At 54.6% G+C, this 22,111-nt stretch overlaps 2 protein-coding genes across 7 annotated transcripts in view; both read left to right on the forward strand.

Annotated features, from left to right (window-relative positions):
* The window catches only part of TEX264 (testis expressed 264, ER-phagy receptor), a 30,055-nt gene extending 27,355 nt beyond the window's left edge, over window positions 1-2,700 (forward strand). For all 5 annotated transcript variants that reach the window (XM_081818607.1, XM_081818619.1, XM_081818602.1 and 2 more), the window contains one exon: window positions 2,115-2,700. In XM_081818607.1, the coding sequence (XP_081674733.1) occupies window positions 2,115-2,407 (293 nt within the window). In that variant the 3' untranslated portion in view covers window positions 2,408-2,700. The remainder of the gene's footprint in view (window positions 1-2,114) is intronic.
* A 154-nt stretch (window positions 2,701-2,854) lies between these two features.
* Window positions 2,855-21,255, forward strand: GRM2 (glutamate metabotropic receptor 2). 2 transcript variants are annotated; one of them, XM_006750916.3, is made up of 6 exons: window positions 2,855-5,524; window positions 7,195-7,777; window positions 10,309-11,146; window positions 13,025-14,100; window positions 15,904-16,084; window positions 16,317-21,255. In XM_006750916.3, exons 2-6 carry the CDS (start codon window positions 7,331-7,333, stop codon window positions 16,388-16,390), a joined length of 2,616 nt encoding a protein of 871 aa, XP_006750979.1. In that variant the 5' UTR covers window positions 2,855-5,524; window positions 7,195-7,330; the 3' UTR covers window positions 16,391-21,255. The 2 variants fall into 2 exon arrangements, with proteins under 2 accessions (XP_006750979.1, XP_081674719.1); XM_081818593.1 differs by lacking the exon at window positions 16,317-21,255 and having other exon boundaries at window positions 2,855-7,777; window positions 15,217-16,059.
* The last annotated feature ends 856 nt before the right edge of the window (window positions 21,256-22,111 follow it).

A 22,111-nucleotide genomic window follows, 5' to 3' on the forward strand; every position in this document is an offset into this window, starting at 1 on the left:
CCATTTGCACGGCAGTGTGTGCTGGGCGCCTGGCTGCCCAGGGCTTGGCCTGCCCCTGACTGCCTCCCCACTGGGTCCCCCACTTGGGCTAAGAGGTGGAAGGGGGTGATTAGCTGCCTTATGCCTGTTATTACATTGATGTATTATTTAGCTCCAGAGAGGCAATGAATATTTGATCTTGCACTGGCTGTGGGCAGTGGAGGAGGGAGAGATTGGGGTGAAGGTGGCAGCTTCATTCTCTGCCCCAGCAGCCCTGGAGACTTAGGTGCTGCCCTTCCTTGCCTGGCCTTTTCTGCCCTGGGACACATGCCCAAGACTCTGGAACTTCCTCTGGTGCAGACCTTGGTGGGGCTGGAGGGATGCCATTTCCCTGCCTTGGACTTATTTGCCAGAAGTGTCCACATGTCCCCACAGGGGCTGGCCTCATATTAGCATACTGGGTGGCAGCCTGAAGGGGCATCCCTGGGCTCCATCCTCTGATTATTCCTAGCCTAGGAGCTGGGAGAGGAAGGAGTCAGCCTCCTGGCAAGCAGACAGGTTCCCATACCCAGGTCCCAAGAGAGCCACTGGGTGACCAAGAGAGGTGGGCTGGTGGAACATGACAGTTTAATGGGGCCTAGGAGCCCCATTTCATTTGTTCCTTTCAGGCCTGCAGCCCCTGGGGCACTGATTATCCCCATTTAAGGAGTGAATAAGGGGCTGGAGTCCTGCCCCAGAGTCAGAAGGAACCACCCATAACTCAGGGTAAAGCTCAGGCTCACTCTTGGCTGCCTCTATTCTGGGAGCCATGACTGGGTCCCCAGCAAGAAGAGGACCCTGGGCCAGTAGGCTGGCACTTCCAGAGCCCACCTCACCTCTGCCAGTAGACCCAAGGGGCATCTTCTCGGGGCTGAGGGAACTGGAGGAGCAGATCCCAAATGCCCCCCACACTTATTTTAGTCCCCATCTGAGGTGCAGTGAAAGTTCCAGGCCAAGTCCAAATGCCAAGCAGTCCCCAGCTGCTCCTGGCTTGGGGCTACGTCACCATGGAGACAGGATCTGGGCAAATTGGCCCATCCCTCACCTCTGATGTTTGACAGCTGCCCCTCTCCCTCTCACACAGAAGGGAGGCATATCAGCCTTCTCTCAATCTGGATTCCTACACAGTGGGCCTGAGCTCTTTGTCCCTTCCTGTTCCCCCTCCCACCCCCCGCCAGCTGTTGTCACTGCCTCTGATCTGGGGAGGTGAATTGAGGGGTTGCTCCTGGACAGGGCAAATGAAGTGTCTACTTGCCTGGAGGACGTGTTAGGGTGGAAGGAACAGACTGGGAGGGATCTGGACCCTCAGCCCTGTCTCAGGGCTTTCCAGCTGCCAGCAGAGTGCTCTCATGGTCCCCTTCTGCTGCTTTGTGGCTCAGGAACCACCAGTAATGGTTGGGGATAATTAAGGGCTCCTCTGGGGTGACCCAGGCATAGGGGAAGAAAGCCCTTAAAATGCTTTATCCTAGTACCCTCCTTCCTTGCAGCTGGTTTCTCCGGACTTCTCCATCCCACTTCTCCCTGCCCTAGCTGCCTCCTCAAATCAGGGCTCAACGGGGGCCAGAGGCTGAGGCCAGCTGCCTTCCTGGATATGGCTGTTCCTTGGAGAGCCCCACATGGGGGAGGGGACAAGAGAGTAGGCCTTCTGGTCCATTCTCCTGTCCTCATGCCTTATGGGCACTGTCTGTAGCTGGCCTTGGACAAACCTCTCTCCAAGCCTGAAATGAGGTGTGGAGGAGGGGACATTACTTGAATCTCTTTGTTCTACCCTCAGCTCCTCACCTCAGGGCTGAGTGGTCCTTAATGGACTGTTGGGGGGTGGGGAGCAGCAGGCTTTGTGGGAGCACAGGGAGTTGTGAGGCTAACTCAGGGGGAGGGAGAGGAGTGCACAGGCTGCCCTCCCTCCCTCTCTCTGTGCATGCAGCTCTGGTCAGGGCAGAAGGCAGCTAGAATGAGCCTCCTGAGCTAGGGCCCACTTTATTATTCACGAGCACACTGTGCATGCTGGTTCCTGAGCAAGTGGTAGGGTGTCTGTCCTCTCCCTGGAAGAGGGGATGGGGGTCCTAGTTAACGTGTGTTCCCTCTTCCTGGCCCAGGAGCTGATACGATGAGTGACACAAGTTCTGTGAGCCTGGAGGTGGGTCCTGGCAGCCGGGAGACTTCAGCTACCACACTGTCCCCTGGGGTGAGCAGCCGTGGCTGGGACGACGGTGACACCCGCAGTGAGCACAGCTATAGCGAGTCAGGCGCCAGTGGCTCTTCCTTTGAGGAGCTGGACCTGGAAGGCGAGGGACCCCTGGGGGAGCCAAGGCTGAGCCTTGAGGCTGAGCCCCTTGGGGCTTCCAAGTGGCCCCGGGAACCTAGTACTCCTGAGAAGGGTGAGGAGTAGCCCTAGGCCTGCACCCTCCTGGGGTGCATTTGCTAAGGAACTGAGAACTCCAGTCCTCTTCCTCCTTCACCTCTCAGGCCCAGGCTGGGACCAGGGGTCTCGGGGGGACCTGATTTCCACTGCCCCGGGCCCTAGCTAAGCCTTCTTACTGGCCTCTCGGCTCCCAGGGCCAAAGGAGCCAGGGACTGTATTCTGCACCCAGACCCCGGGGCTACCGCCCCTCTGACATGTTTTTTCAGAGTCACATTGGAGCTTCCAGGACTCAGAATAAAGCAAAAGATTTTCTCGTTTCACCTGGATTTGGGCTGTGCATTTGTGTGTGTATTTCACCTCAAGGAGCCCTGTGCAGATAGGCTGGGACTGGGCAGGAGTAACCCCAGCCTGAGGGGAGGAGGAAATATGGCAAGGTACTCTGGAGTGAGAGGAGGAAAGCGGTATTGAAGGCCCTCCACTCCCGGCTTTGTGGCCCCAGGTGATGCCTGCTCGTCCATTGCAGCAGCCCCAGAGGCTCCCCCAGGCTGCTGGGCAACAGGCAGAGCAGGTCAAGGGGAGAGCGAGCCCAGCATGGGGTGCCCTTCAGGGCTCAGGAGTGGGGAGCTCACAGCCTGCCTTTGCTTCCAAGGGATGCCTTTGTGTCTGTGGTTTGAGTGTGGCTGGGCTTATGCTGGTATCTGCTCAGCAGGTGAGGCTGTCCCTACTTGCCTGCCAGTGTCTGTGTACCTGTGTGTGTACATGCACACATGCGTTTGGTTCTGTGTGTAACCATGGATGCGTCTGCTCGTGGTGGCAAGCTGGGCCCAAGCAGGCAATAGGATATGGTTGGGGCTGGGTACGGCTGTATTTGTGCAGATGGCTACGTGGTTATGTGCACGTGATGCTGTTAACTGTATGTGGCGGTACTAATAGGGGTGTGAGACTGGCTAGCTAGGAGCATCACTCTGGGGGCTTTGTCCATATACAGCTGTCTGTGTGTAGCTATGTGTCTGTGTACAGCTGTATTGTGTATTCATGTGTAAAGCTGTGTACTTTTCTGTGTGTCCAGATGTAAAGCTATAGGTCAGTTCAGCTGTGTCTGTGAGTTTAGCTGTGTGTAGACACGTATGGCTCTATGTATGTGACTTTGTGTCGATGAATACAGTTGTGTGTCTGCATGCAAAGCTATGTGTTACTGCTGCATCTGTGTGTACAGCTGTGTGTGAGGTTGCACGGACATCTCTGTGTGTGGCCATGTCCATATGTGCAGCTCTGTAGTGCTGGGTGGCTGTCTTTGTGTGCACAACTGGGAGTGGTGGCCGCATAGCTGGGTGCCTAACTGCAGTTCCGCGCGCTGCAACAGGACTGTGTAGCCCACTTGCTGTGGGCCGCGTAATGGGCCTCTGGGACTGGTGCTGTGTTAAAGCCCTAGGTGTTTTGTGAGGCTACCTTAGTGAGTGGGCCGGGATTGCTATGCGGCTCCTCTTACCTCAGCACCCTGCTGCTATCAACCCTTCTGCTCCAAGGGCCCAGCTCATCACTCACCTGCCCCAGGCAGCAGTTGCTTTGAACTAGCCAGAGCTGGAAGACAGTGTATCTGTCTCTCCAGCCTTGTCTGACAACTCTGAACCCTCATCCTGCTGTCATCTCACCTCCCATTAGCAGTGGAGTTTGGGTTTGTTTGGGTTTGATGTGTTTGTCTGTTTCACAGCTGTGCTTTTCCCAGCACAGTGGGGCATTGGGTTTCTGTGTCCAGAGAAAAAGCCTGTCCTTCCTTGGCGACACCCCTCCCCCTTAACTGCGACACGCACATGTAGGTGTATGTGCCAGAGGGACCTGGGCTTGGCATGTGCTCATTAGCATGTGTCTGAGCTAGCTTTGTACTGACACCTGTGGAAGAAAGGGCAGTGCCGGGGGAGCATGTGTAGGGATGCTGTGTGCCTTAGCACCTGGTGTGTGTGCAGGCTCTGAGGCTAAACCTGGGTGCGAGCCCCCTCTCCAAACCCTTCAGCACATTTGGGTGCTGCAGTTTATCCACCACCTTCTACCCAGGGGCATCCTCCATTCTGCTGCAGGAGGGAAGAAGAGTCAAGAGCGTCTTCTCAGAGCTGTCCTCCCTCTGCTTGGGCTCCAGCTCCCATTTCCTCCTACGCAGCAGCCAGTTTCAGGAGCCTCTTCTTCACCCCCCCTGCCAGCCCCAGCATGTGCCTTAGGGTTGACCCTAGTCCCTGGCCCTGCAGCACCCCCCCACACATACACCCCAGGTTGATATCTCTTTGCCATAAATGCCCTTTGTACGTGAGGGTGGGGATTAGTGAGGTTGGTGGAGGAGGAGGTCAGGGCTGTGTGTGTGTGTGGGGTGGGGGGAGGTGGGTAGCAGCTTTAAAGGTCGTCTGCAGGAAGAGGAGGCCCCGTCCTCCTCTGACCACCCACCCCCCATCTCTTCCTCCTAGTGACTCAGGCCCTAGCTCTCACATGGGGCCAAAGATACGTGCCCCTACCCCAAGCCTGGCATGTGGACTGAGCTGCAGTCTGTGGATTAAGAGAATGGATGTGAGGATGGGGACAGACTTGTCCCAGCAGGCTAAGCTCTCTACCTATTTCCCACGTGCCCCCTTACCTATCTCCAAATGGCACCTTGCAACCCTCAAGCTAGCCCCTCCGCTCTCAAAGATGGGACCCCATAACACTGTGCGCACCTCCTGGGGCTCAGTGACCTTCCTGGCCCCGTGTCCTGTGCCCGCTGCTCTGTGGGCTGCAATCTGACCACGGGGTGGAGGGGGACGATAGGCACCTGCTCCTGCGCAGAGCGGGAGCGCCCGAGGATTCAGCACCAGGCGGTGGACAGCTCCGGGACAGAAGCCCCGCGAAGAACCCGAGCCAGAGGCGCAGGGCGAGGAGCTGTGTGCAGGAGTCTGGAGGGAGGCGGAGGCCGGTTGGGAGCGGGAGATCCGGAGTGGGGAGGAGGGGCTGGGGGCGGGCCAGGGCCAGGGGCGGGGCGGGCTGCGATTGAAAGCGGCCGGGCGAGCGGGCGGGCGGAGAGCGCAGAGCTGCTGAGCAAGGGAGCAAGCCTGCGAGCGAGAGCTGGAACCCTGCGCCCCGGCTCCTCTCCGTTTCTCTCCGCGCCGGAGTCGGGCACGCCAGGTAGGGTAAGCCCGTGGTGCCGCGGCCTCCGCCGACCTTATCAATCCTGACCCCATGTCCCGGAGACCCGCGGGCCCTCGAGTTCTGGGGCTCCCGGCCGAGGCGTCCAGACAGTGCTCGCCAGGAGATCCGGGAAGCGGGAAGACAGCCCCAGTCATCCCGCCTTTCTTCCCCAGAGAACGCACACCCTGCATCACGCTCCTTCGTTCTTCCTCTCCTTCCATCCTTTGGTCTGTCTTTCTGTCTGTGCCTCTTTGTGTCAGCCTCTTGGGCTCAATCACTCCGTGCCCAGATTTCGTGGCCCAGGCCCCCTGGCTGCCCCCCTCTGGGGTTCTGTCTCCCTTCAGGGTATTGTCCCTGTCTGGATTTTGGTCCTGGCTGCCCCTGTGGGAGGCTTGTGGTCTTGACCAGTTTGGGCCTCAGCCCCCATCTGGGTCCCTTCACCATCTGTCCTGGTCTTCATGCTTGCCTCTCTCTCCTGGTTGCCTGGTTGAGCTGCTTCTTTCCGAGTACCCACAGGATCCCAGTCCCCCTGCCCTGGCACCAAGGAGAGATTAACCCTGAGGAGTTGAGGGACAAAGTGAAGAATCCCAGTCTCTCTGACCAGGACATGGGGTCCTTGAACTAGTTGCTGTCCTTCTTCAGCCTCAGTTTCCTTCTCCTAGCATTCCCAAGCCTGTATGAATGTGAGAGCCTTGTGGGGTGGGCATCTGGGAGGGTAGCTGGGGTACAAATGAAGTGCAGAGTGGAAGAGGGAAGGAGGAGTCCCCGAGGGCCAGGGCCAGGGCGGACAGGATGGGGAGAGGATGAGGATAGGGAGATTAGAGATGATGACTTTCTCTGCTTGGATCTGAGCTGAAGAAAAAACAGGGGCATAAAGTCTCAAACAGCATTCTATGCAGAGCTAAGGTGTCCAAAAGTCTCACCTTGAGCACTCTTTTGAGATTCTGACCAGATGAACTGCCCCTGACCCTGGACACATGTATGCTCGCATCTACTTTCCCTATTGATTTAAGACCTGTGGTCACTTCAGTGTCCCTCCCTGGGGCCAACCTCTCCACCTTGCTGTCAAACTCCCAGGGCCTAGAGTCTCTATTACTTCCTCAGTCAGGGGGCTCTGGGATGGATTTTTAAGAACTAGGGGCTAGGACCCTTGGGTGCTCACCTGGGCTCCAGTCTCTCTAGATGTTGGAAACTACCCTTTGGAGGCCTTTCCTTCCCTCTTCCCTGGTGGGTTTCAGTCACAATTGCCCATCTCTGGAAATGCAAGGCTCAGGATAGGGACTAGACCCCCAAGTTTATACTCTAACCTGGCCTGTGCTGTAAAGGCATAGACTTTGGGGTCCTAGGAAGTTAGTGCAAGGTCTTGTACACTCTTTGATTTATAGCAGGATTGGTGTTGGCTGGGGTCTCCTGACTTCTCTCTGCCTCCCTCCCTCTCTGCTGAGTATTCAATGGGCACAGAGCCCATCTACAGACCCAGATCAGGGCAAAACTGAGAAACAGGCCAAGGGATGTCCGGGAGCTTCTCAGCCTAGTTTGTGATACTACCTCTCCCTGGCTCCCTAGAAAAGTCCCGAGGGAAGGGAATTGGGGAAGGCAGAGTCAGAGGAGTAGCCACTCTTGGGTTCCACTTCTCCCTGTTTGTCTGTCTGTCTCTTTCTCTGCAGGAGCTGGGCCCCTTCTTATCTTTCTTCCTGCCTGTCCTTTTCTGGTCCCTGTTTCCTCCTTTCTTTGCCTTTGCTGCTTCTACCCTCATTCCCTGGAGGCCCGGGTCTGCTGGACCCATCCATCCCCTTTGGGACTATGGGATCACTGCTTGGGCTCCTGGCACTGCTGCTATGGGGCGCTGTGGCTGAGGGCCCTGCCAAGAAGATGCTGACCCTGGAGGGGGACCTGGTCCTGGGTGGGCTGTTCCCGGTACACCAGAAGGGTGGCCCAGCAGAGGAGTGTGGGCCTGTCAATGAGCATCGAGGCATCCAGCGCCTGGAAGCCATGCTTTTTGCACTGGACCGCATCAACCGTGACCCACGCCTGCTGCCGGGTGTGCGCCTGGGCGCGCACATACTCGACAGCTGCTCCAAGGACACACATGCCCTGGAGCAGGCGCTTGACTTCGTGCGTGCCTCGCTTAGCCGTGGCGCCGATGGCTCACGCCACATCTGCCCCGACGGCTCTTACGCCACCCACGGCGATGCTCCCACTGCCATCACTGGTGTCATTGGCGGCTCCTACAGCGATGTCTCCATCCAGGTATGTGGGGGCTGCCCAACTGCGGGCTGGGGAGGGAGTCTGGAGGCAGAGCCCAGAATTCCCTCTGAGCAGGGGCTCCAGGCTGCCATGCATTTGAAAAGGCGCTAGGAGCTTCCTTTAAGTAGCTTTTTGTGGAATACTAAGAAAGTGCCCCTGTCACATAATGGGGGTTGATTTTTAGCAATTGTGTAAGGAAAACATCCCGCTTCCAACACACACACACACACACACACACACACACACACACACACTGTAAGGAAAACATCCCGCTTCCAACACCCACCCACCCACCCACCCACACACACACACAGTGTAAGGAAAACATCCCGCTTCCAACACACACACACACACACACACACACACACACACACCTGAGGTTAAACAGCCCTGTGAAGCTTAGTAGCCAGGCCTCTTGAGTCAGAACTCCAGGTTTGAACCCTGGCTCCCCTGTGTACTACGTGACTCTGGGCGTTATTTCTCCCTCTGTGCCTCTGTTTCCTCCTTAGAGATAACAGGACTCAGAACACTTGCCATTCTTAGGGTTGTGTTGGAAATTCAATGGGATAATACATGAAAACCATGTATTGGAGGCATACTCAATATTAGCTGCTGTTATTAGTACCCCATTTTATAGATGGTGGGTGCTGGCAAAGTGAAGACATTCCGCTAGTGCCCTCGCCCAAGGGCCTCCAGCTCTGTCAGATCATCTCTCCATGGGCTGGAAAGAGGTGGAAGATAGAAGCCAAGAGCAGCCCAGAGAAGAGAAACAGGGTTGGGGACCCCAGTGGAAGAGAAGCAGAATGTGTGTGGCAGGGGGAGGGTCTCCTTGGGTCCTCAGGGTGTACAGGATTTGAAGGGATGGCAAGGTGAGGGAACAAGGCTCTCCCTCCTCCTGCTTTCTCACAAGAGGTAAGCAGAGGGTACTGGCCCAGCTGATAACCCTGGGCATGCCTGGCTGCTTTAGCCCAGGTGGGATCTTCCCATTCCCAGACTGGGTCCCACCTCTTGCCTGGACCCTTACCTGCCTGGTGTCCAGAATAGGCTCCCAGATGAGGCCAGAACTGGGATCAGAGTCGGGATTTGCAAGGAAGGCCTTGGCTGGGGTTTGGCTTCTTTTAGGAGGCTGGCTGAGGGCACTGGGCTGAGGGCACTGCAATCAGAGGCAGGGCCAGGACCCCTGACCTGGAATGCTTGCTTATTCAGGAGAAATGAAGCAGGAGTCTGAACCATGGAGGCAGCTTCTGGCCTGGGATCAGGTAGTCCTGCTTATCCCCCTACTGCAGGCAGTGAATTACCAGTTCTGCTAGTCCCAGCTACCGGAGATGGCCGGTAGCAGCTTAGGTGTGGCTGCGTCGGCACCTACATCTGCCGCCTCCCACCTGCTGTCGTCTTCAGGGGCCTCTGGGATGCCTTCCTAGCATCCACCCTCTCCACAATTCTCTTCAGGGCTCCATGCATTCATCTCCAGGAGCCCGGTTACCTTCCTCCCACCCTAAGCTGTCTGCCTCCTGTAGCAGGGCCCACACTTCAACATCGGTCTGTTTTTTCCTTGTCTGAGTCAAAACAAGGCCCAGCCCTTCATCCTTAGGCTGCACCTGCCTGTTCATCATTCCTCATTCCTGCCCTTTCTCTCCTGCCCAAATCCCTCTAGTCTTCCATATGCCAGGCACTGTGGCCTCACAGGGATTCTCATTTTTATCTGCTCAGCAGCCTTGTCAGGCAGGAATGAGAAACTGAGGCTCAGGGAGGTTTGCTAACTTGCCCAGGGACACAGAGGCAGAAAGTACAAGACGAGAGGGCGTTGAGACGGTCAGAGTAAGAGCCTGTGTCCGAGGTGCAAAGACAGGACCTAGCTCCCTCCTGTGGAAACTGGGCTTTGTCCTGCTCTCACCTAACCATCCCACCAGGTCCTTATCTGGACCCCACTCTTGGGGTCAGGACCCAGGCAGTCAGTGGTAAGCAGGAAGCCTTGTTTATTTCAAGCTCAGCCATCCAATGGAGACCAACTCTTGGGCTCTCAGGGCCATAGGTCCCACAGATCTGGGTCTTCTTTCCTGGGGAAGACTTTTCCTTCTTTCTCCATCATTCCATCAGGATGGACTCTGGGAAAAGGATACCTGCTCCACATAGGTAGAGAGCCTAAGAGCCCTGAGCATCCCAGATGCCAGTTAGTGCCCCTTCCCCGCCCTTTGCAGCCAAGTACCAGCCTCTTCCCAGGCCTGGATTTGGACCTTCCTACTTTTGCTACTGCTATGCATCTGAAGGGGGACAATAGAGGGGTTCTGGTGTGGCTCAGGAGCCTGGTGCCTCAGCCCTAGGTCCTCTCTCTACCAGCCCTTGGGAAGGGGTGGAAAACTCCCTGCCCCCAGAGGCAAGACACATCAAGACAGAATATAGGTCTTTGGGGTGAGGAAGACCTCAAGGCTGACTACACAGACACTTGATCCCAAGGTGGTGTAGCTGTGAGGAACACATCTGTCTTTGGAGTTTGACCTGATCTCTGATCTTTGCCGGCTCCACCTCTCCCCTAGGTGGCCAACCTCCTGCGGCTATTCCAGATCCCACAGATCAGCTATGCCTCCACCAGTGCCAAGCTGAGCGACAAGTCCCGCTATGACTACTTTGCCCGCACAGTGCCCCCCGACTTCTTCCAAGCCAAGGCCATGGCTGAGATCCTTCGCTTCTTCAACTGGACCTATGTGTCCACTGTGGCATCCGAGGGTGACTATGGCGAGACAGGCATCGAAGCCTTTGAGCTAGAGGCCCGCGCCCGCAACATTTGCGTGGCCACCTCAGAGAAGGTGGGCCGTGCCATGAGCCACGCAGCATTTGAGGGGGTGGTGCGAGCCCTGCTGCAGAAGCCCAGTGCCCGTGTGGCTGTCCTGTTCACCCGTTCTGAGGATGCACGCGAGCTCCTCGCGGCCACCCAGCGCCTCAACGCTAGCTTCACCTGGGTGGCTAGCGATGGCTGGGGGGCCCTGGAGAGCGTGGTGGCAGGCAGCGAGGGGGCCGCTGAGGGCGCCATCACTATCGAGCTGGCCTCCTATCCCATCAGCGACTTCGCCTCCTACTTCCAGAGCCTGGACCCCTGGAACAACAGCCGGAACCCTTGGTTCCGCGAGTTCTGGGAGCAGAGGTTCCGCTGTAGCTTCCGTCGGCGAGATTGTGCAGCCCACTCGCTGCGGGCCGTGCCTTTTGAGCAAGAGTCCAAGATCATGTTTGTGGTCAATGCGGTGTATGCCATGGCCCATGCACTGCACAACATGCACCGAGCCCTCTGCCCCAACACCACCCAACTCTGCGACGCAATGCGGCCTGTCAATGGGCGCCGGCTCTACAAGGACTTCGTGCTCAATGTCAAGTTTGATGGTAATGGGGCTGGCCAGAGGCCACCGGGCTGTTGGCCTTTGGAGGATGAGAGGGAGCAGTCCCCCACATTCCATTACTTGGCTAAGAGAATGTAGCCTACAGCAAGTAGGGGGGCCCCAAAGGGGCTGGCAGACCCAGGATGAGGATGCCTAGACAGGGAGCACTCCCACTGGAGCCAGGACTGGGCTTCCTCTTTCTGGCCTGGTCCTACACTTTGAGGGTCTCTAGTTCCTGCTTAGGCTTTGCTCTCTCTCTCTCTCTCCTGCCTCTTTATCATGCAGGGAGTGGGAACTTGGGGCCCTTCAAGCAAAACAGTGAGAGTCAGAATAAGGCTGGGTTGAAAGTGAGCATCAGGGGACACTCCATTTTCTGGGAAAATTCTATTCCTAGACCTGATTTTTCATTCAGGATGGCCACAGTCTCTTCATACCAAAATTTATTTTTATAGACATTTGTTTATTAATATTTTATTTATTAGACAGAGAGAGCACACGTGCACGAGTGGGGGAGGGGCAGAGGGAGAAGCAGCCTTCCCACTGAGCAGGGAGCCTATGATCCGGGGACCCCAGGACACGACCTAAGCCGAAGGCAGATGCTCAACTGACCTAGCCATCCAGGTGCCCCTATAGACTTTTAAAATATATATTTATTTATTTTAGAGAGAGAAAGTGCACATGAGTAGGGGCAGAAGGAGAAGGAGAGACGCAGACTCCCCGCTGAGCATGGAGCCTGATGCAGGGCTGGATCTCATGACCTGAGATCATGACCTGAGCCAAAATCAAGAGTCAGACGCTTAACTGAGCCACACTGGCGACCCCATACCAAAATTTATTTTAGTCAGCATTCCAGCTTTACGAACAATGAATGCATCTGAATCATCACTGTGCTGCAGGAAGCGTCACTGTAGGAGCAGTGGGAGAGGGCCAGGGCCCCCAAAGCCTAGTGGCCCAGGGTTAAGACGAATAATAATTCCAATGAGATTGACATTCAGAGTTGTGGGAAAATTGGGGGAGAGGTTAGGATTGGATTCAGGTGCATCAGGTTGCTGTTAGAGCAAGGCTCCATTCAGCCCGTTGGGCTGGGTGGGATTTATGGGAGAGCTCGAGTTGGATGCTGAGGACTTTGAGGCTGGCTGGAAGGAGCAGGGCCTGCGGGGACCTGCAAGGGACTCCAGGCTGCACCATTCACCATGGGGCCTTAAGCACATCATCTGCTAGTGCAAATCCCAACTTCTCACTGGGACCTGGGATGACAGGGGTCCCGCTTCCTCCTGAGCCTGGCTGGGAGATGTGAGGTTCCTGGGCAAGGAGAGACGGGGAGTAGAAGTGTCTTGTGAGCTGCCTGATGAGCACATCCTGGTGAACATCAGTGGTTATAGGTGACCACTGAGGTTGGGGTTCGGCTAGGATTGGGGTCAGTATTAGGACCAGAGGGGCTGGCTTGTCATTGAGAGGATTAAGTGGGACCAGGACTGGACCTGAGGCCGAGTTTAGCTGTGAGGGAGTCCCTGTTAAGTCTGGAGAGAGGGCTGTGGTGTGTGTTCTGATAAGGTTGGGGTCTGGATTGGAAGGTACTGGAGACTAAGTGTAAGGCTAGGTTTTGGGGAGTCATGGTTGGGGGTTGGTGTGGGCATTAGGTTTGTGGAGCTGCCTGGGCTTTGAGGTTGGGGTTCTATTTGGGGTTTAGAGTTGAGATTTGTTGTAGCTTCTCATCTAGAAAAATAGCTGGTGGGGGGAGGCCAGCTTTGGTGTTGAGGTGAGGCTTGGGAAGAACAGGGAGTGGCCTCAGGTCTGGGGTTTGGGTTCCATCTAGGGTGACGGTTGAGGTCATATCAAGATTACCCACCAATCCTACCCTTTCTTCCCTCCCCAACTCCAGCCCCCTTCCGCCCGGCTGACACACACAGTGAGGTTCGCTTTGACCGCTTTGGTGATGGCATTGGGCGCTACAACATCTTCACCTATCTGCGGGCGGGCAGTGGGCGCTATCGCTACCAGAAGGTGGGCTACTGGGCAGAAGGCCTGACCCTGGACACCAGCCTCATCCCTTGGGCCTCACCCTTGGCCGGCCCCCTGCCCGCCTCTCGCTGCAGTGAGCCCTGTCTCCAGAATGAGGTGAAGAGCGTGCAGCCAGGGGAGGTCTGCTGCTGGCTCTGCATCCCCTGCCAGCCGTACGAGTACCGGCTGGACGAGTTCACTTGTGCTGACTGTGGCCTGGGCTACTGGCCCAACGCCAGCCTGACTGGCTGCTTTGAGCTGCCCCAGGAGTACATCCGCTGGGGCGATGCCTGGGCCGTGGGACCTGTCACCATCGCCTGCCTGGGTGCCCTGGCCACCCTCTTTGTGCTGGGTGTCTTTGTGCGGCACAATGCCACGCCGGTGGTCAAGGCCTCGGGCCGGGAGCTCTGCTACATCCTGCTGGGCGGTGTCTTCCTCTGCTACTGCATGACCTTCATCTTCATTGCCAAGCCATCCACGGTGGTGTGCACCTTACGGCGCCTCGGTTTGGGGACCGCCTTCTCTGTCTGCTACTCAGCCCTGCTTACCAAGACCAACCGCATTGCGCGCATCTTCGGCGGGGCCCGGGAGGGAGCCCAGCGGCCACGCTTCATCAGTCCTGCCTCGCAGGTGGCCATCTGCCTGGCGCTTATCTCGGGCCAGCTGCTCATTGTGGTCACCTGGCTGGTGGTGGAGGCACCAGGCACGGGCAAGGAGACAGCCCCGGAGCGGCGGGAGGTGGTGACATTGCGCTGCAACCATCGAGATGCGAGCATGCTGGGCTCACTGGCCTACAACGTGCTCCTCATCGCACTCTGCACGCTCTATGCCTTCAAGACCCGCAAGTGCCCCGAGAACTTCAACGAGGCCAAATTCATAGGCTTTACCATGTACACCACTTGCATCATCTGGCTGGCCTTCCTGCCCATCTTCTACGTCACCTCCAGTGATTACCGGGTGAGCTACCTGCTACAGAGTGGCAGTGGGGGTGGGGGCGGACACTGGACCTTCTGTTTCCCAGTGTCTTGTTTACTCTTCCGATCACTCTGAGGCTCCAAGAGGCTGGATGCTCACCACCCAGGGGCACACAGCTTGCAGTGACCCAGTTGGGACTGGACCCCAGGGGGAGGTGGGAAGGTTGAGTGGGGCCTTAGGCAATGGCTAAGGAGGTGGAGGAGTTAGAGCTAAGATTTCAGGACTCGGATGTCACCCTCGAAGCTCGAGGAGATGCATGTGCTGAAATATGTCCATATGAGCCGCCCTGCTCCACTGAGGTGTTGGCTGCAGAAGGGGAGACCTGGTCTAATGGGTGGGTGATCAGGGGATCAACTAAAGAACTAAGTCAGGAAATGTTGCTGACTTGTTTCGGTTGACAAAAGGTCCTGGGAAGAGCACAAAAGAGGGAGGGGTGTGTGTGTGTGTGTGTGTGTGTAGAGAGAGAGAGAATCATGGAGGGCTTCTTAGAAGAGGAGTCCTTGAATCGGGCTCTGCAAGATAGGCAGGTTTGAATAGGTTGGGTGGAGAAGGTAGTGGGGGGCAGCCAGTACAGAGGCTGACTGGAGCAGAGGGTGGGCACTGGCCTCCCTCGTTGAGTAGGGGAGGCACAAATGGTGGAAGGGAGGCAAAGGTGAGGGTGGACAGTGAGAGTGGGAATGGCGGAGCTATCAGGCTGTGCAGGCCCAGAGGGCACAATGCTCTGATGCCCCGCAGAGCCGTGGAGGGTGGCATGGCGGCCCCTGGAACTGTGCAGCTCTGGGGTTGAGGGATGGAAGCAGGGATGGCAGAGAAGGTGAAGCACAGAGCAGCAACAGATCAGGGATCTAGGGCTGAGGACGGTAAAAGCAGGAGGAAACTGTGTCCCAGTTTGTGGCTTCCAAGCAAAGTTCCAACTGGCACTGAGTATCTCAGTAGGTCTCCTCAGCTTCAAGGGGGCAATGGCTGCTTCAGATGCGGTGGTCAGGGAAGACCTCTTTGAGGAGGTGAGAGGTGAGCTGAGCTCTGGACAATAAGAGGATCATTTTGGTGAGTCCTCACGATGCTGGAGTAAACTCCATGGCTCTCCCCATTTTACAGACGAAGAAACGGAGACTCAGGGAGGTTCAATCCCTTGCCTAAGGTCACTCAGCTTGGGAGTGTAGAGCAGGGTCTGAACTGACAATCTTAACAATTAAAGGAGCAGGAAAATCAAGACAAGAGCCCCTGCAAAGGCCCTTTCCCCCAGGACAGAGGTATGGTGGGCAGTGCTGGGGGCCAGGGCGGCTGGGCTTGGCTGCTATTGCACCTGCTGGGCCACCTGCCTGGTTGGTGGAGGCCAGCGCTGGGGAGGGAATCTGCTCGGACTCAGCCTGCATTTGCATATGATTTGCATTTGCATGCCAATCCTAGGTGGTTAAGGACTGACCTGGACATGCACAAGTACCTACACATGCACACATGCGCATATGCATACACGCACACACACATACCTGCCCACATATGCATGCAGATACACACTTATACACACACGAGTACATACACTCCGATGCACACAGATACCCCTGCACCCTGCATGTTCATCCCCTCAGCTAGAATTTTCATCTCCCTGGGAAGGTGGTCCACGGGCTGACGCTGGGACTGTTCCCACCTTCCTAGAAATCCTTTGGGGCTTGGCAAATGGACCAAGACCCGGCGTTGGATGCTTACCATCTCCCCCCACCCCCAACCCCACAGCCTGGGCAGGGGTCCTGGGGCCAGACTCATCCTTGACTTCACCCATTCCAGGTACAGACCACCACCATGTGCGTGTCAGTCAGCCTCAGCGGCTCTGTGGTGCTCGGCTGTCTCTTTGCGCCCAAGCTGCACATCATCCTTTTCCAGCCGCAGAAGAACGTGGTTAGCCACCGTGCGCCCACCAGCCGCTTCAGCAGCACCGCCACCAGGGCCAGCTCCAGCCTCGGCCAAGGTCAGCATTCACCCTAAGCAGCTCTGCTCCGCCTCAGCTCGTCCGCATGGGGGTCACTGCTTGGGTTGCTGGGATTCCTTGGCTGGAGGTGGAGTGCTCCTTAGATGAGGCTGGACAGGAGAGGGAGTGGTGAAGGGGGGAGGAAGCCTCCCTCCACACTCCTGCCTCCTCTGCAGCCCACTCTCTGGGAGGGACCTCAGGCTTGGCCCCAATCTCTGGCTTCCTTTCCTAGGGTCTGGCTCCCAGTTTGTCCCCACCGTTTGCAACGGCCGTGAGGTGGTAGATTCAACAACATCGTCGCTTTGAGGACCCCACATTCCTGCCCCGACTCAGCTGCTCCCTGGGACCTGGGCAGACCCGCATCCAGGGCCAGGAGGAAGTCAGCTGGAGCACTGCAATAATGCCAACCCCATGCCCACCCAAAGCCACTTACCCACTGACTCCAACCCTTCAGAGTCAGAAGTCAGGGTCCTCGGCCCAGGCGCCTCTGCAATAGCCACCAACTGCCCTTGCAGCGTGTCCCCTCCTTGCTAAGCCTAGGACTTGGAAGGGAGCAAGCCAGGGTCTACTCCGCCCTGAAACGGGAAGGCTGAGGACTGCCGGCTCCAATCCCCGATCAGCAAAGGTGCTTCCAGCCCCGCCCCTCCCTCCTTCTAGGGCCTTTTTAATTTTTTACATAAGTTATTCCGGGATGGGGAGGGGGGTTCTTGTGGGGGCCATCCCTCCCCCTGCATAGTAGTTTGTCCTGTGGTTTATTTTGTACTATCTGTAAATAAAGTGTCTTTATTAAAAAAAAAAAAAATCACTCATTACCTTTGACCCAGGGAGACCCCTCGTGCCCTCCAGAGCCTCCCAATCTTCCTTTCGATAGTATTTGTTGACTCTGCTCTGTGCCAGATGCTAGGATCTGGCGGCCAGCAAGACAGACCCAGCCTTGCATGATGGGGAGACAGAAAATGAAAAGGAGCCCCTGCAGAGTGGCCGAGGAACCAGTGGGGTGATGGCAGGGGGCTTCGGTGGACACAGGCTCATCCGTCAGTCCAAGGGAAGACCTGGATGGTGTGGGCAGTGGGGCTGGAGGGACAGCTGACTGTGACCGGTAACTGTGGGCTTTTCCACACTGGCCTGCCTGGCACTTGGAGGAGCCACCAGTTAGCACGGAGGCAGGCTGAGTGTTGGTGTGGAGGGAACCAAGAGGAGACACAGTTGAACATCGCCTGTTCATGTAGCGCGTACAAAGCGGGAAGGAGCTCAGGAGGAGGGAAGAGAGGAAGCAGGAAGAACGGAGGCTGGGCAGCTGGAGAGGCCATCTGCTGTCGGACTCTGGGAGAGGTGGGAGAAGGGGCCTTTCTCTGGTCTTGGAGGAGCTCTCACCCAATGGGTTGTGGAGCCCAGAGCCCTCGGGCACCCCCCGGTTGCAGTCTGGGCTCACCAGCAGAGGGCGCAGTGGCACGGCCTCAACCATGGGGCTCAGCCAGGTAACCACTGCCCTCCTGTGGCATAGGGGCCAGTGGGCGCAGAACCCAAACGGGAGCAGATCCCGGCAGCTTCTGGGGACCCCCCCACTGCTGCATCGTGGAGGGACAAGTCCTGTGTTGGGAGATGGGCAGGCCAGGGACATTGGTTATTTTGAAGCTAACTCATTTGCATTTACAGGCCCGCAAGTCTGTGGAAATTTGGGTTAACAGTTTTAAAAATGTAAACAAAAAACTGAAAAAGAAAATTGTAGAAATGGCATTTCCTCTCCAGCAGACTCCTAAAGTGTAGGGCTGCCACATAACATGCAGATTGCCTAGTTAAATTTGAATGGCGTATAAACAACAAATGATTTTTTAGTATAAGTATGCCTCGTGCTACATTTGGGACATACTTATACTAAACATTTTTGTTGTTTATCTGACATTCAAATTTAACTGGGCATCCTGTATTTTCATTTGCTGGTTTTGGCAAGCCTACTGGAGTGTCTCTTTTCCAGCTTTCTGGTCTTGCATGACCCAGGCCTGGGGGTAGCCCTCAGTGTCTGAGCACCGGGGCAGTGTCCCATGGGACCTACGGTGCTGGTCTCTGCTTCCAGTGTGGCCTTTTCTGGGTCTCCCTGCCAAACCGGACCCAGGAAACATTTGCCCATCTTCCCAGCCCCGGACAGGCCAAGATGGGCTCTGATGCTTTTGCATGGGGAAAGCAACCCTCCTTTCCATGGATTCAGCTATTTACCTTAAAATGTAATAATAACAATAACTTTTAAAAGGTAGTAATTAACATGGTTCATGGCTAAAGAGGTATAAGGGATAGTCAGTGAAGAATTTTCTATCTCTGTCACCCATCACCTGCAGCAGGAGGTGGATGAAGAGTTCCTGAGGGTCAGTCCTGACGTCTGTCCACCACACCCCTTTTCTTCCACCGCCACCTGTGCCTTGCCTTGCCCCCGCCCCCGCCCCCAGGCCTCCTCCCGGTCCTGACCGGCCTGGGCTTATGTATCTGCTCTCCTCCTCAGTACCACATCCATGTCCCATGAAGCCCTGACACCTCTGTCTGGGAACCCGGTGGGGTTCCTGCTAGGTTGGCCCAGCTACTGTGAGACTTGGAGTCCTCCAAAGAGAGCCTGGCCCTTTCTGGGGTCTGACAGCAGAGATGCCAAACATTTGGGGTTCTCTCCACCCAGACGGAGCTGCCCATCATGGTGAATTGACTGTCCTTGAACCAATCAGTCTGCTTTGCTTGGGCAGCTGAATTTACTGTGGGGCATTGTTGTCTCTCCTGTGGCTTGGCTCACAGCCCCTCCCTGCCCCTCTGCCACCCCTTCACCCGTACCTTGTGGTCCTGGGCAAGCTACAGCAGCTTGTCTGGGTGGGCCTGGCTCTCTCTCTCAGCCAGGAGGTCCTATGGCTTGGGTGAGGCCACTCTGTTCCCTGCTCCCCCAGTCCTGGCACAGAGTAGGGGAGAGTGAGCCCTCTCCAGAGGAGACCCTTGAGATAGGATATTGAAATCTAAGAAGTTGGTGATATATTGAGCAAAGGTGTTGGAGACAAAAGAATAGAGGTGAGGGGATGATGTGGAGCCTGAGGAAAGATTCAAGCTCTTCCACATTCCCGGGTCCTGTGGGGAAACTTGCCCCAGAGCTACCTTCTTGCCAGGGTTCTCTCTCCATTCCTCCCACCCCACCTGGGCTGCTCTCGCCTCCTCCCCTGGTGTTGGGGGTCATGAGAGGCAGAGGGGAAAGGAAGGGTCACTGAGGTTCTCAAAAAAACCTTCTGAAAATGTCTCCACCCAACCTCCTGCAGAAAAGGAAAGGAGCCTGGCCTCCCTACCCCCAGGGACCAGCAGGCGATTAAGTACTAAAGATGGGGTGTCCTCAGTCTGGGGGAGAGGGGCTAGATCTGGGGAAAGAAGGAGAAAGAGAAAGGTGGGAGTCAAAGGGAGGTGAAAAGCTGGGTGGGTGCAAAGGGAGGCGGGAGAAATGGGGGGAGCAGTGGCAGCCGGAGAAGAAAGTAAAATAGAGGCTTTGAACCCCAAGGACTCTCACCAAGAAGTCAGGTTTGTTTGCTTGTTTAAGAAAAATCACTTTATTCTTTTATCGAAACAATATATACTCCCTATAAACAGTTTAAGCATTGCAGAAAAGTAAAAAAAAAAAAAGTATTAGCTCCAGTTGCATCATTCAAATATAACCATCATTAACATTTCTGGTACAGCATCCCACACATATTTCCATGCATTTTTACAGATAGGAGGAGGGATAGAAATACTTTCATAAAAATGGGATCATGCCATATGTCTATTTTTTTGTGTGAAGATTTAATTTTACTTGATTCTAATTGAAGAAAATGAATCTGAAGTAAAACTGAAGGAATCCTTGAACTTCACAGACATTTCTTCAACATGCAAGAGATTTTCCCCCTGAAAGATCCCCGTGAGTTGAAGAGAGAGAGTGACATTTAGAGATAAACATTCCGGTAGTCTCAGGGAATCTGAGGAGAGTCTGACCCTGTGGTTAAACTTGCCCCATGAAGGAGAGGAGGGTGGGCCCTTCCCGATGCACACTGCACCTGTCCCGGGGGGATTGTTCTCTACATGGCCACAATGCACTGTCACACGGAGGCAGACGCCCCCAGGGGCCCGGTGGCTAGCGTGTATTTGTAGTTCAGCCACGCCACCCACTCACGTCGGTTCCCATCCCTCAGGTGTGGTGGCATGAGACACCGTGTCTTGGCATCTGAGGGCCCTGGGGTGCGGAACTCCCTGGGGTGCATCCTTTCTCCAGGCAAAATAAACCGGGTGCTGGGGCAGCCTCTTGGTCACAACATCTGAAACTCACTCTGGTGGCCTTCCAGGATCATGGTGTTCTTATTAACCACAGTTTCATTGTAGACCATATGGACTGATTCCTTGTTGAGAAATTGAGAACATTAGCATTAGCTAGTAGTTTTACATTGTTCAGTTTGATCGCGTCCAAATTCTGTTTGGCAAGAGGAGGTCACTTAGTTATTCCGCATTCATTCTTTGTCCAATGTGTTCAAAGGTCGCTTTTGACTTACTTTTAATTGTTGGAATTTTATTAAGCAGTTTTTCTTTTTCATGGAAGACTTGTGGCCCCCATATTCTGAGTTCTTTTATATTTGACAAGGCCCTTTCCCCCCATGTTCCATGAATGTTATTACAAAGATTTTGTCTTATTAGCTTATTTTACCATTTTTTTTACCAAATTTTAATGTAACTCATCTTAATAAGAAGATCTCCTTGTCTGTAATGATTACTTCCCCTTTTTGCTATGAAAATTTTATTTACATATAAAAAAGTAGAATGCTTCCATGAACCCATACCTACCTTTTAGAATTATCAATCTCTGGCTAATATTTTTTCACATAGACGTCCATTTTTTCCTCCCACCACCTCCCAAATTTTTAAATATAAAATTCAGGATGTAATCTTATCCTTTTAATTAAAATAATATACAACATTTATTGAGCATTTACTGTGTTCTGGACACTCTTACTGTATAGATATATGTTATTGCACATATTGTACTTATGTTTTCATTTAATCCAATGTTAGGTGCATTCTTTTAATGTACTCATTTTACAGACATGAAACAAAAGTTTTATTGAAAAATGTACACATTTCGCAGAGGTAAATCTCAAATAATTTTTTTCACAAAGTGAACACATCTTTTAACTATCACCCAGATTAATGATGGGGGCATTTTCCTCTTAACTTTTTTACTTGAATAAAAATGGGCTGGTTTTAGTATATTGGGGTCCACGCTCTTTTTAAAAATTTTTCATGTTATTTTATTTTGATACACTTTACATTTTAAAACAACTTTTTATTTATAAGAAGATTGTAAAGGTAATACAGATAGTTCCTCCATGTCCCACACCCAGATTTAACACAAGTAAATTAGTAACAAATAGTAACATTTCTTACAATTACTGGGCAAATATTGATACCTTCTTATGAACTAAGAATCCATAGTTGATTCAGATTTCCCGGTCTTCCCCTAACACCCATCCTCCACTCCAGGATCCAACCCAGGATACCTTGGAGGCTCTGTTGAGGAGGTCTCGGGGAGCACGTGGCCAGTGGCTGACCCGCGAGCTGGATCCCGGCCTCAGAAGGTGCGCGAAGCCCACCATCCCACCATCTGAGCCATTTTCAAGCAGGAACCCTTGAGAGAGCAGCATGGTGCTGAGAGCTCCGGAACGGGGTTTGTGACTGAGGGCTAAGCCCTCAGATCCCAGTTTTGCAGGGTCCCAGATAAGCCTGGAGCCTGTAAGTGTGCTTGCTTTTTTTTTTTTTTTTTAAGATTTTATTTATTTATTTGACAGAGACACAGCGAGAGAGGGAACACAAGCAGGGGGAGTGGGAGAGGGAGAAGCAGGCTTCCCGCTGAGCAGGGAGCCCGATGCGGGGCTCCATCCCAGGACCCTGGGGTCATGACCTGAGCTGAAGGCAGACGCTTAATGACTGAGCCACCTAGGCACCCTGTGTGTGCTTGCTTCTTAAACGTGCCACCTACCGATCTGGAGA

The sequence above is a fragment of the Leptonychotes weddellii genome, chromosome 1 (genome assembly GCF_054177405.1).
Source record: "Leptonychotes weddellii isolate Sample4059 chromosome 1, ASM5417740v2, whole genome shotgun sequence".
NCBI lineage: Eukaryota > Metazoa > Chordata > Mammalia > Carnivora > Phocidae > Leptonychotes > Leptonychotes weddellii.

Bases quoted from the DNA above. Each gene is read 5' to 3' on its own strand.
- GRM2 (XM_006750916.3), top strand. From the start codon at position 7,331: ATGGGATCACTGCTTGGGCTCCTGGCACTGCTGCTATGGGGCGCTGTG. The intron at 11,147-13,024 runs GTAATGGGGCTG...CCCCAACTCCAG, and splicing joins GCTCAATGTCAAGTTTGATG to CCCCCTTCCGCCCGGCTGAC. The intron at 16,085-16,316 runs GTCAGCATTCAC...TTCCTTTCCTAG, and splicing joins CAGCTCCAGCCTCGGCCAAG to GGTCTGGCTCCCAGTTTGTC.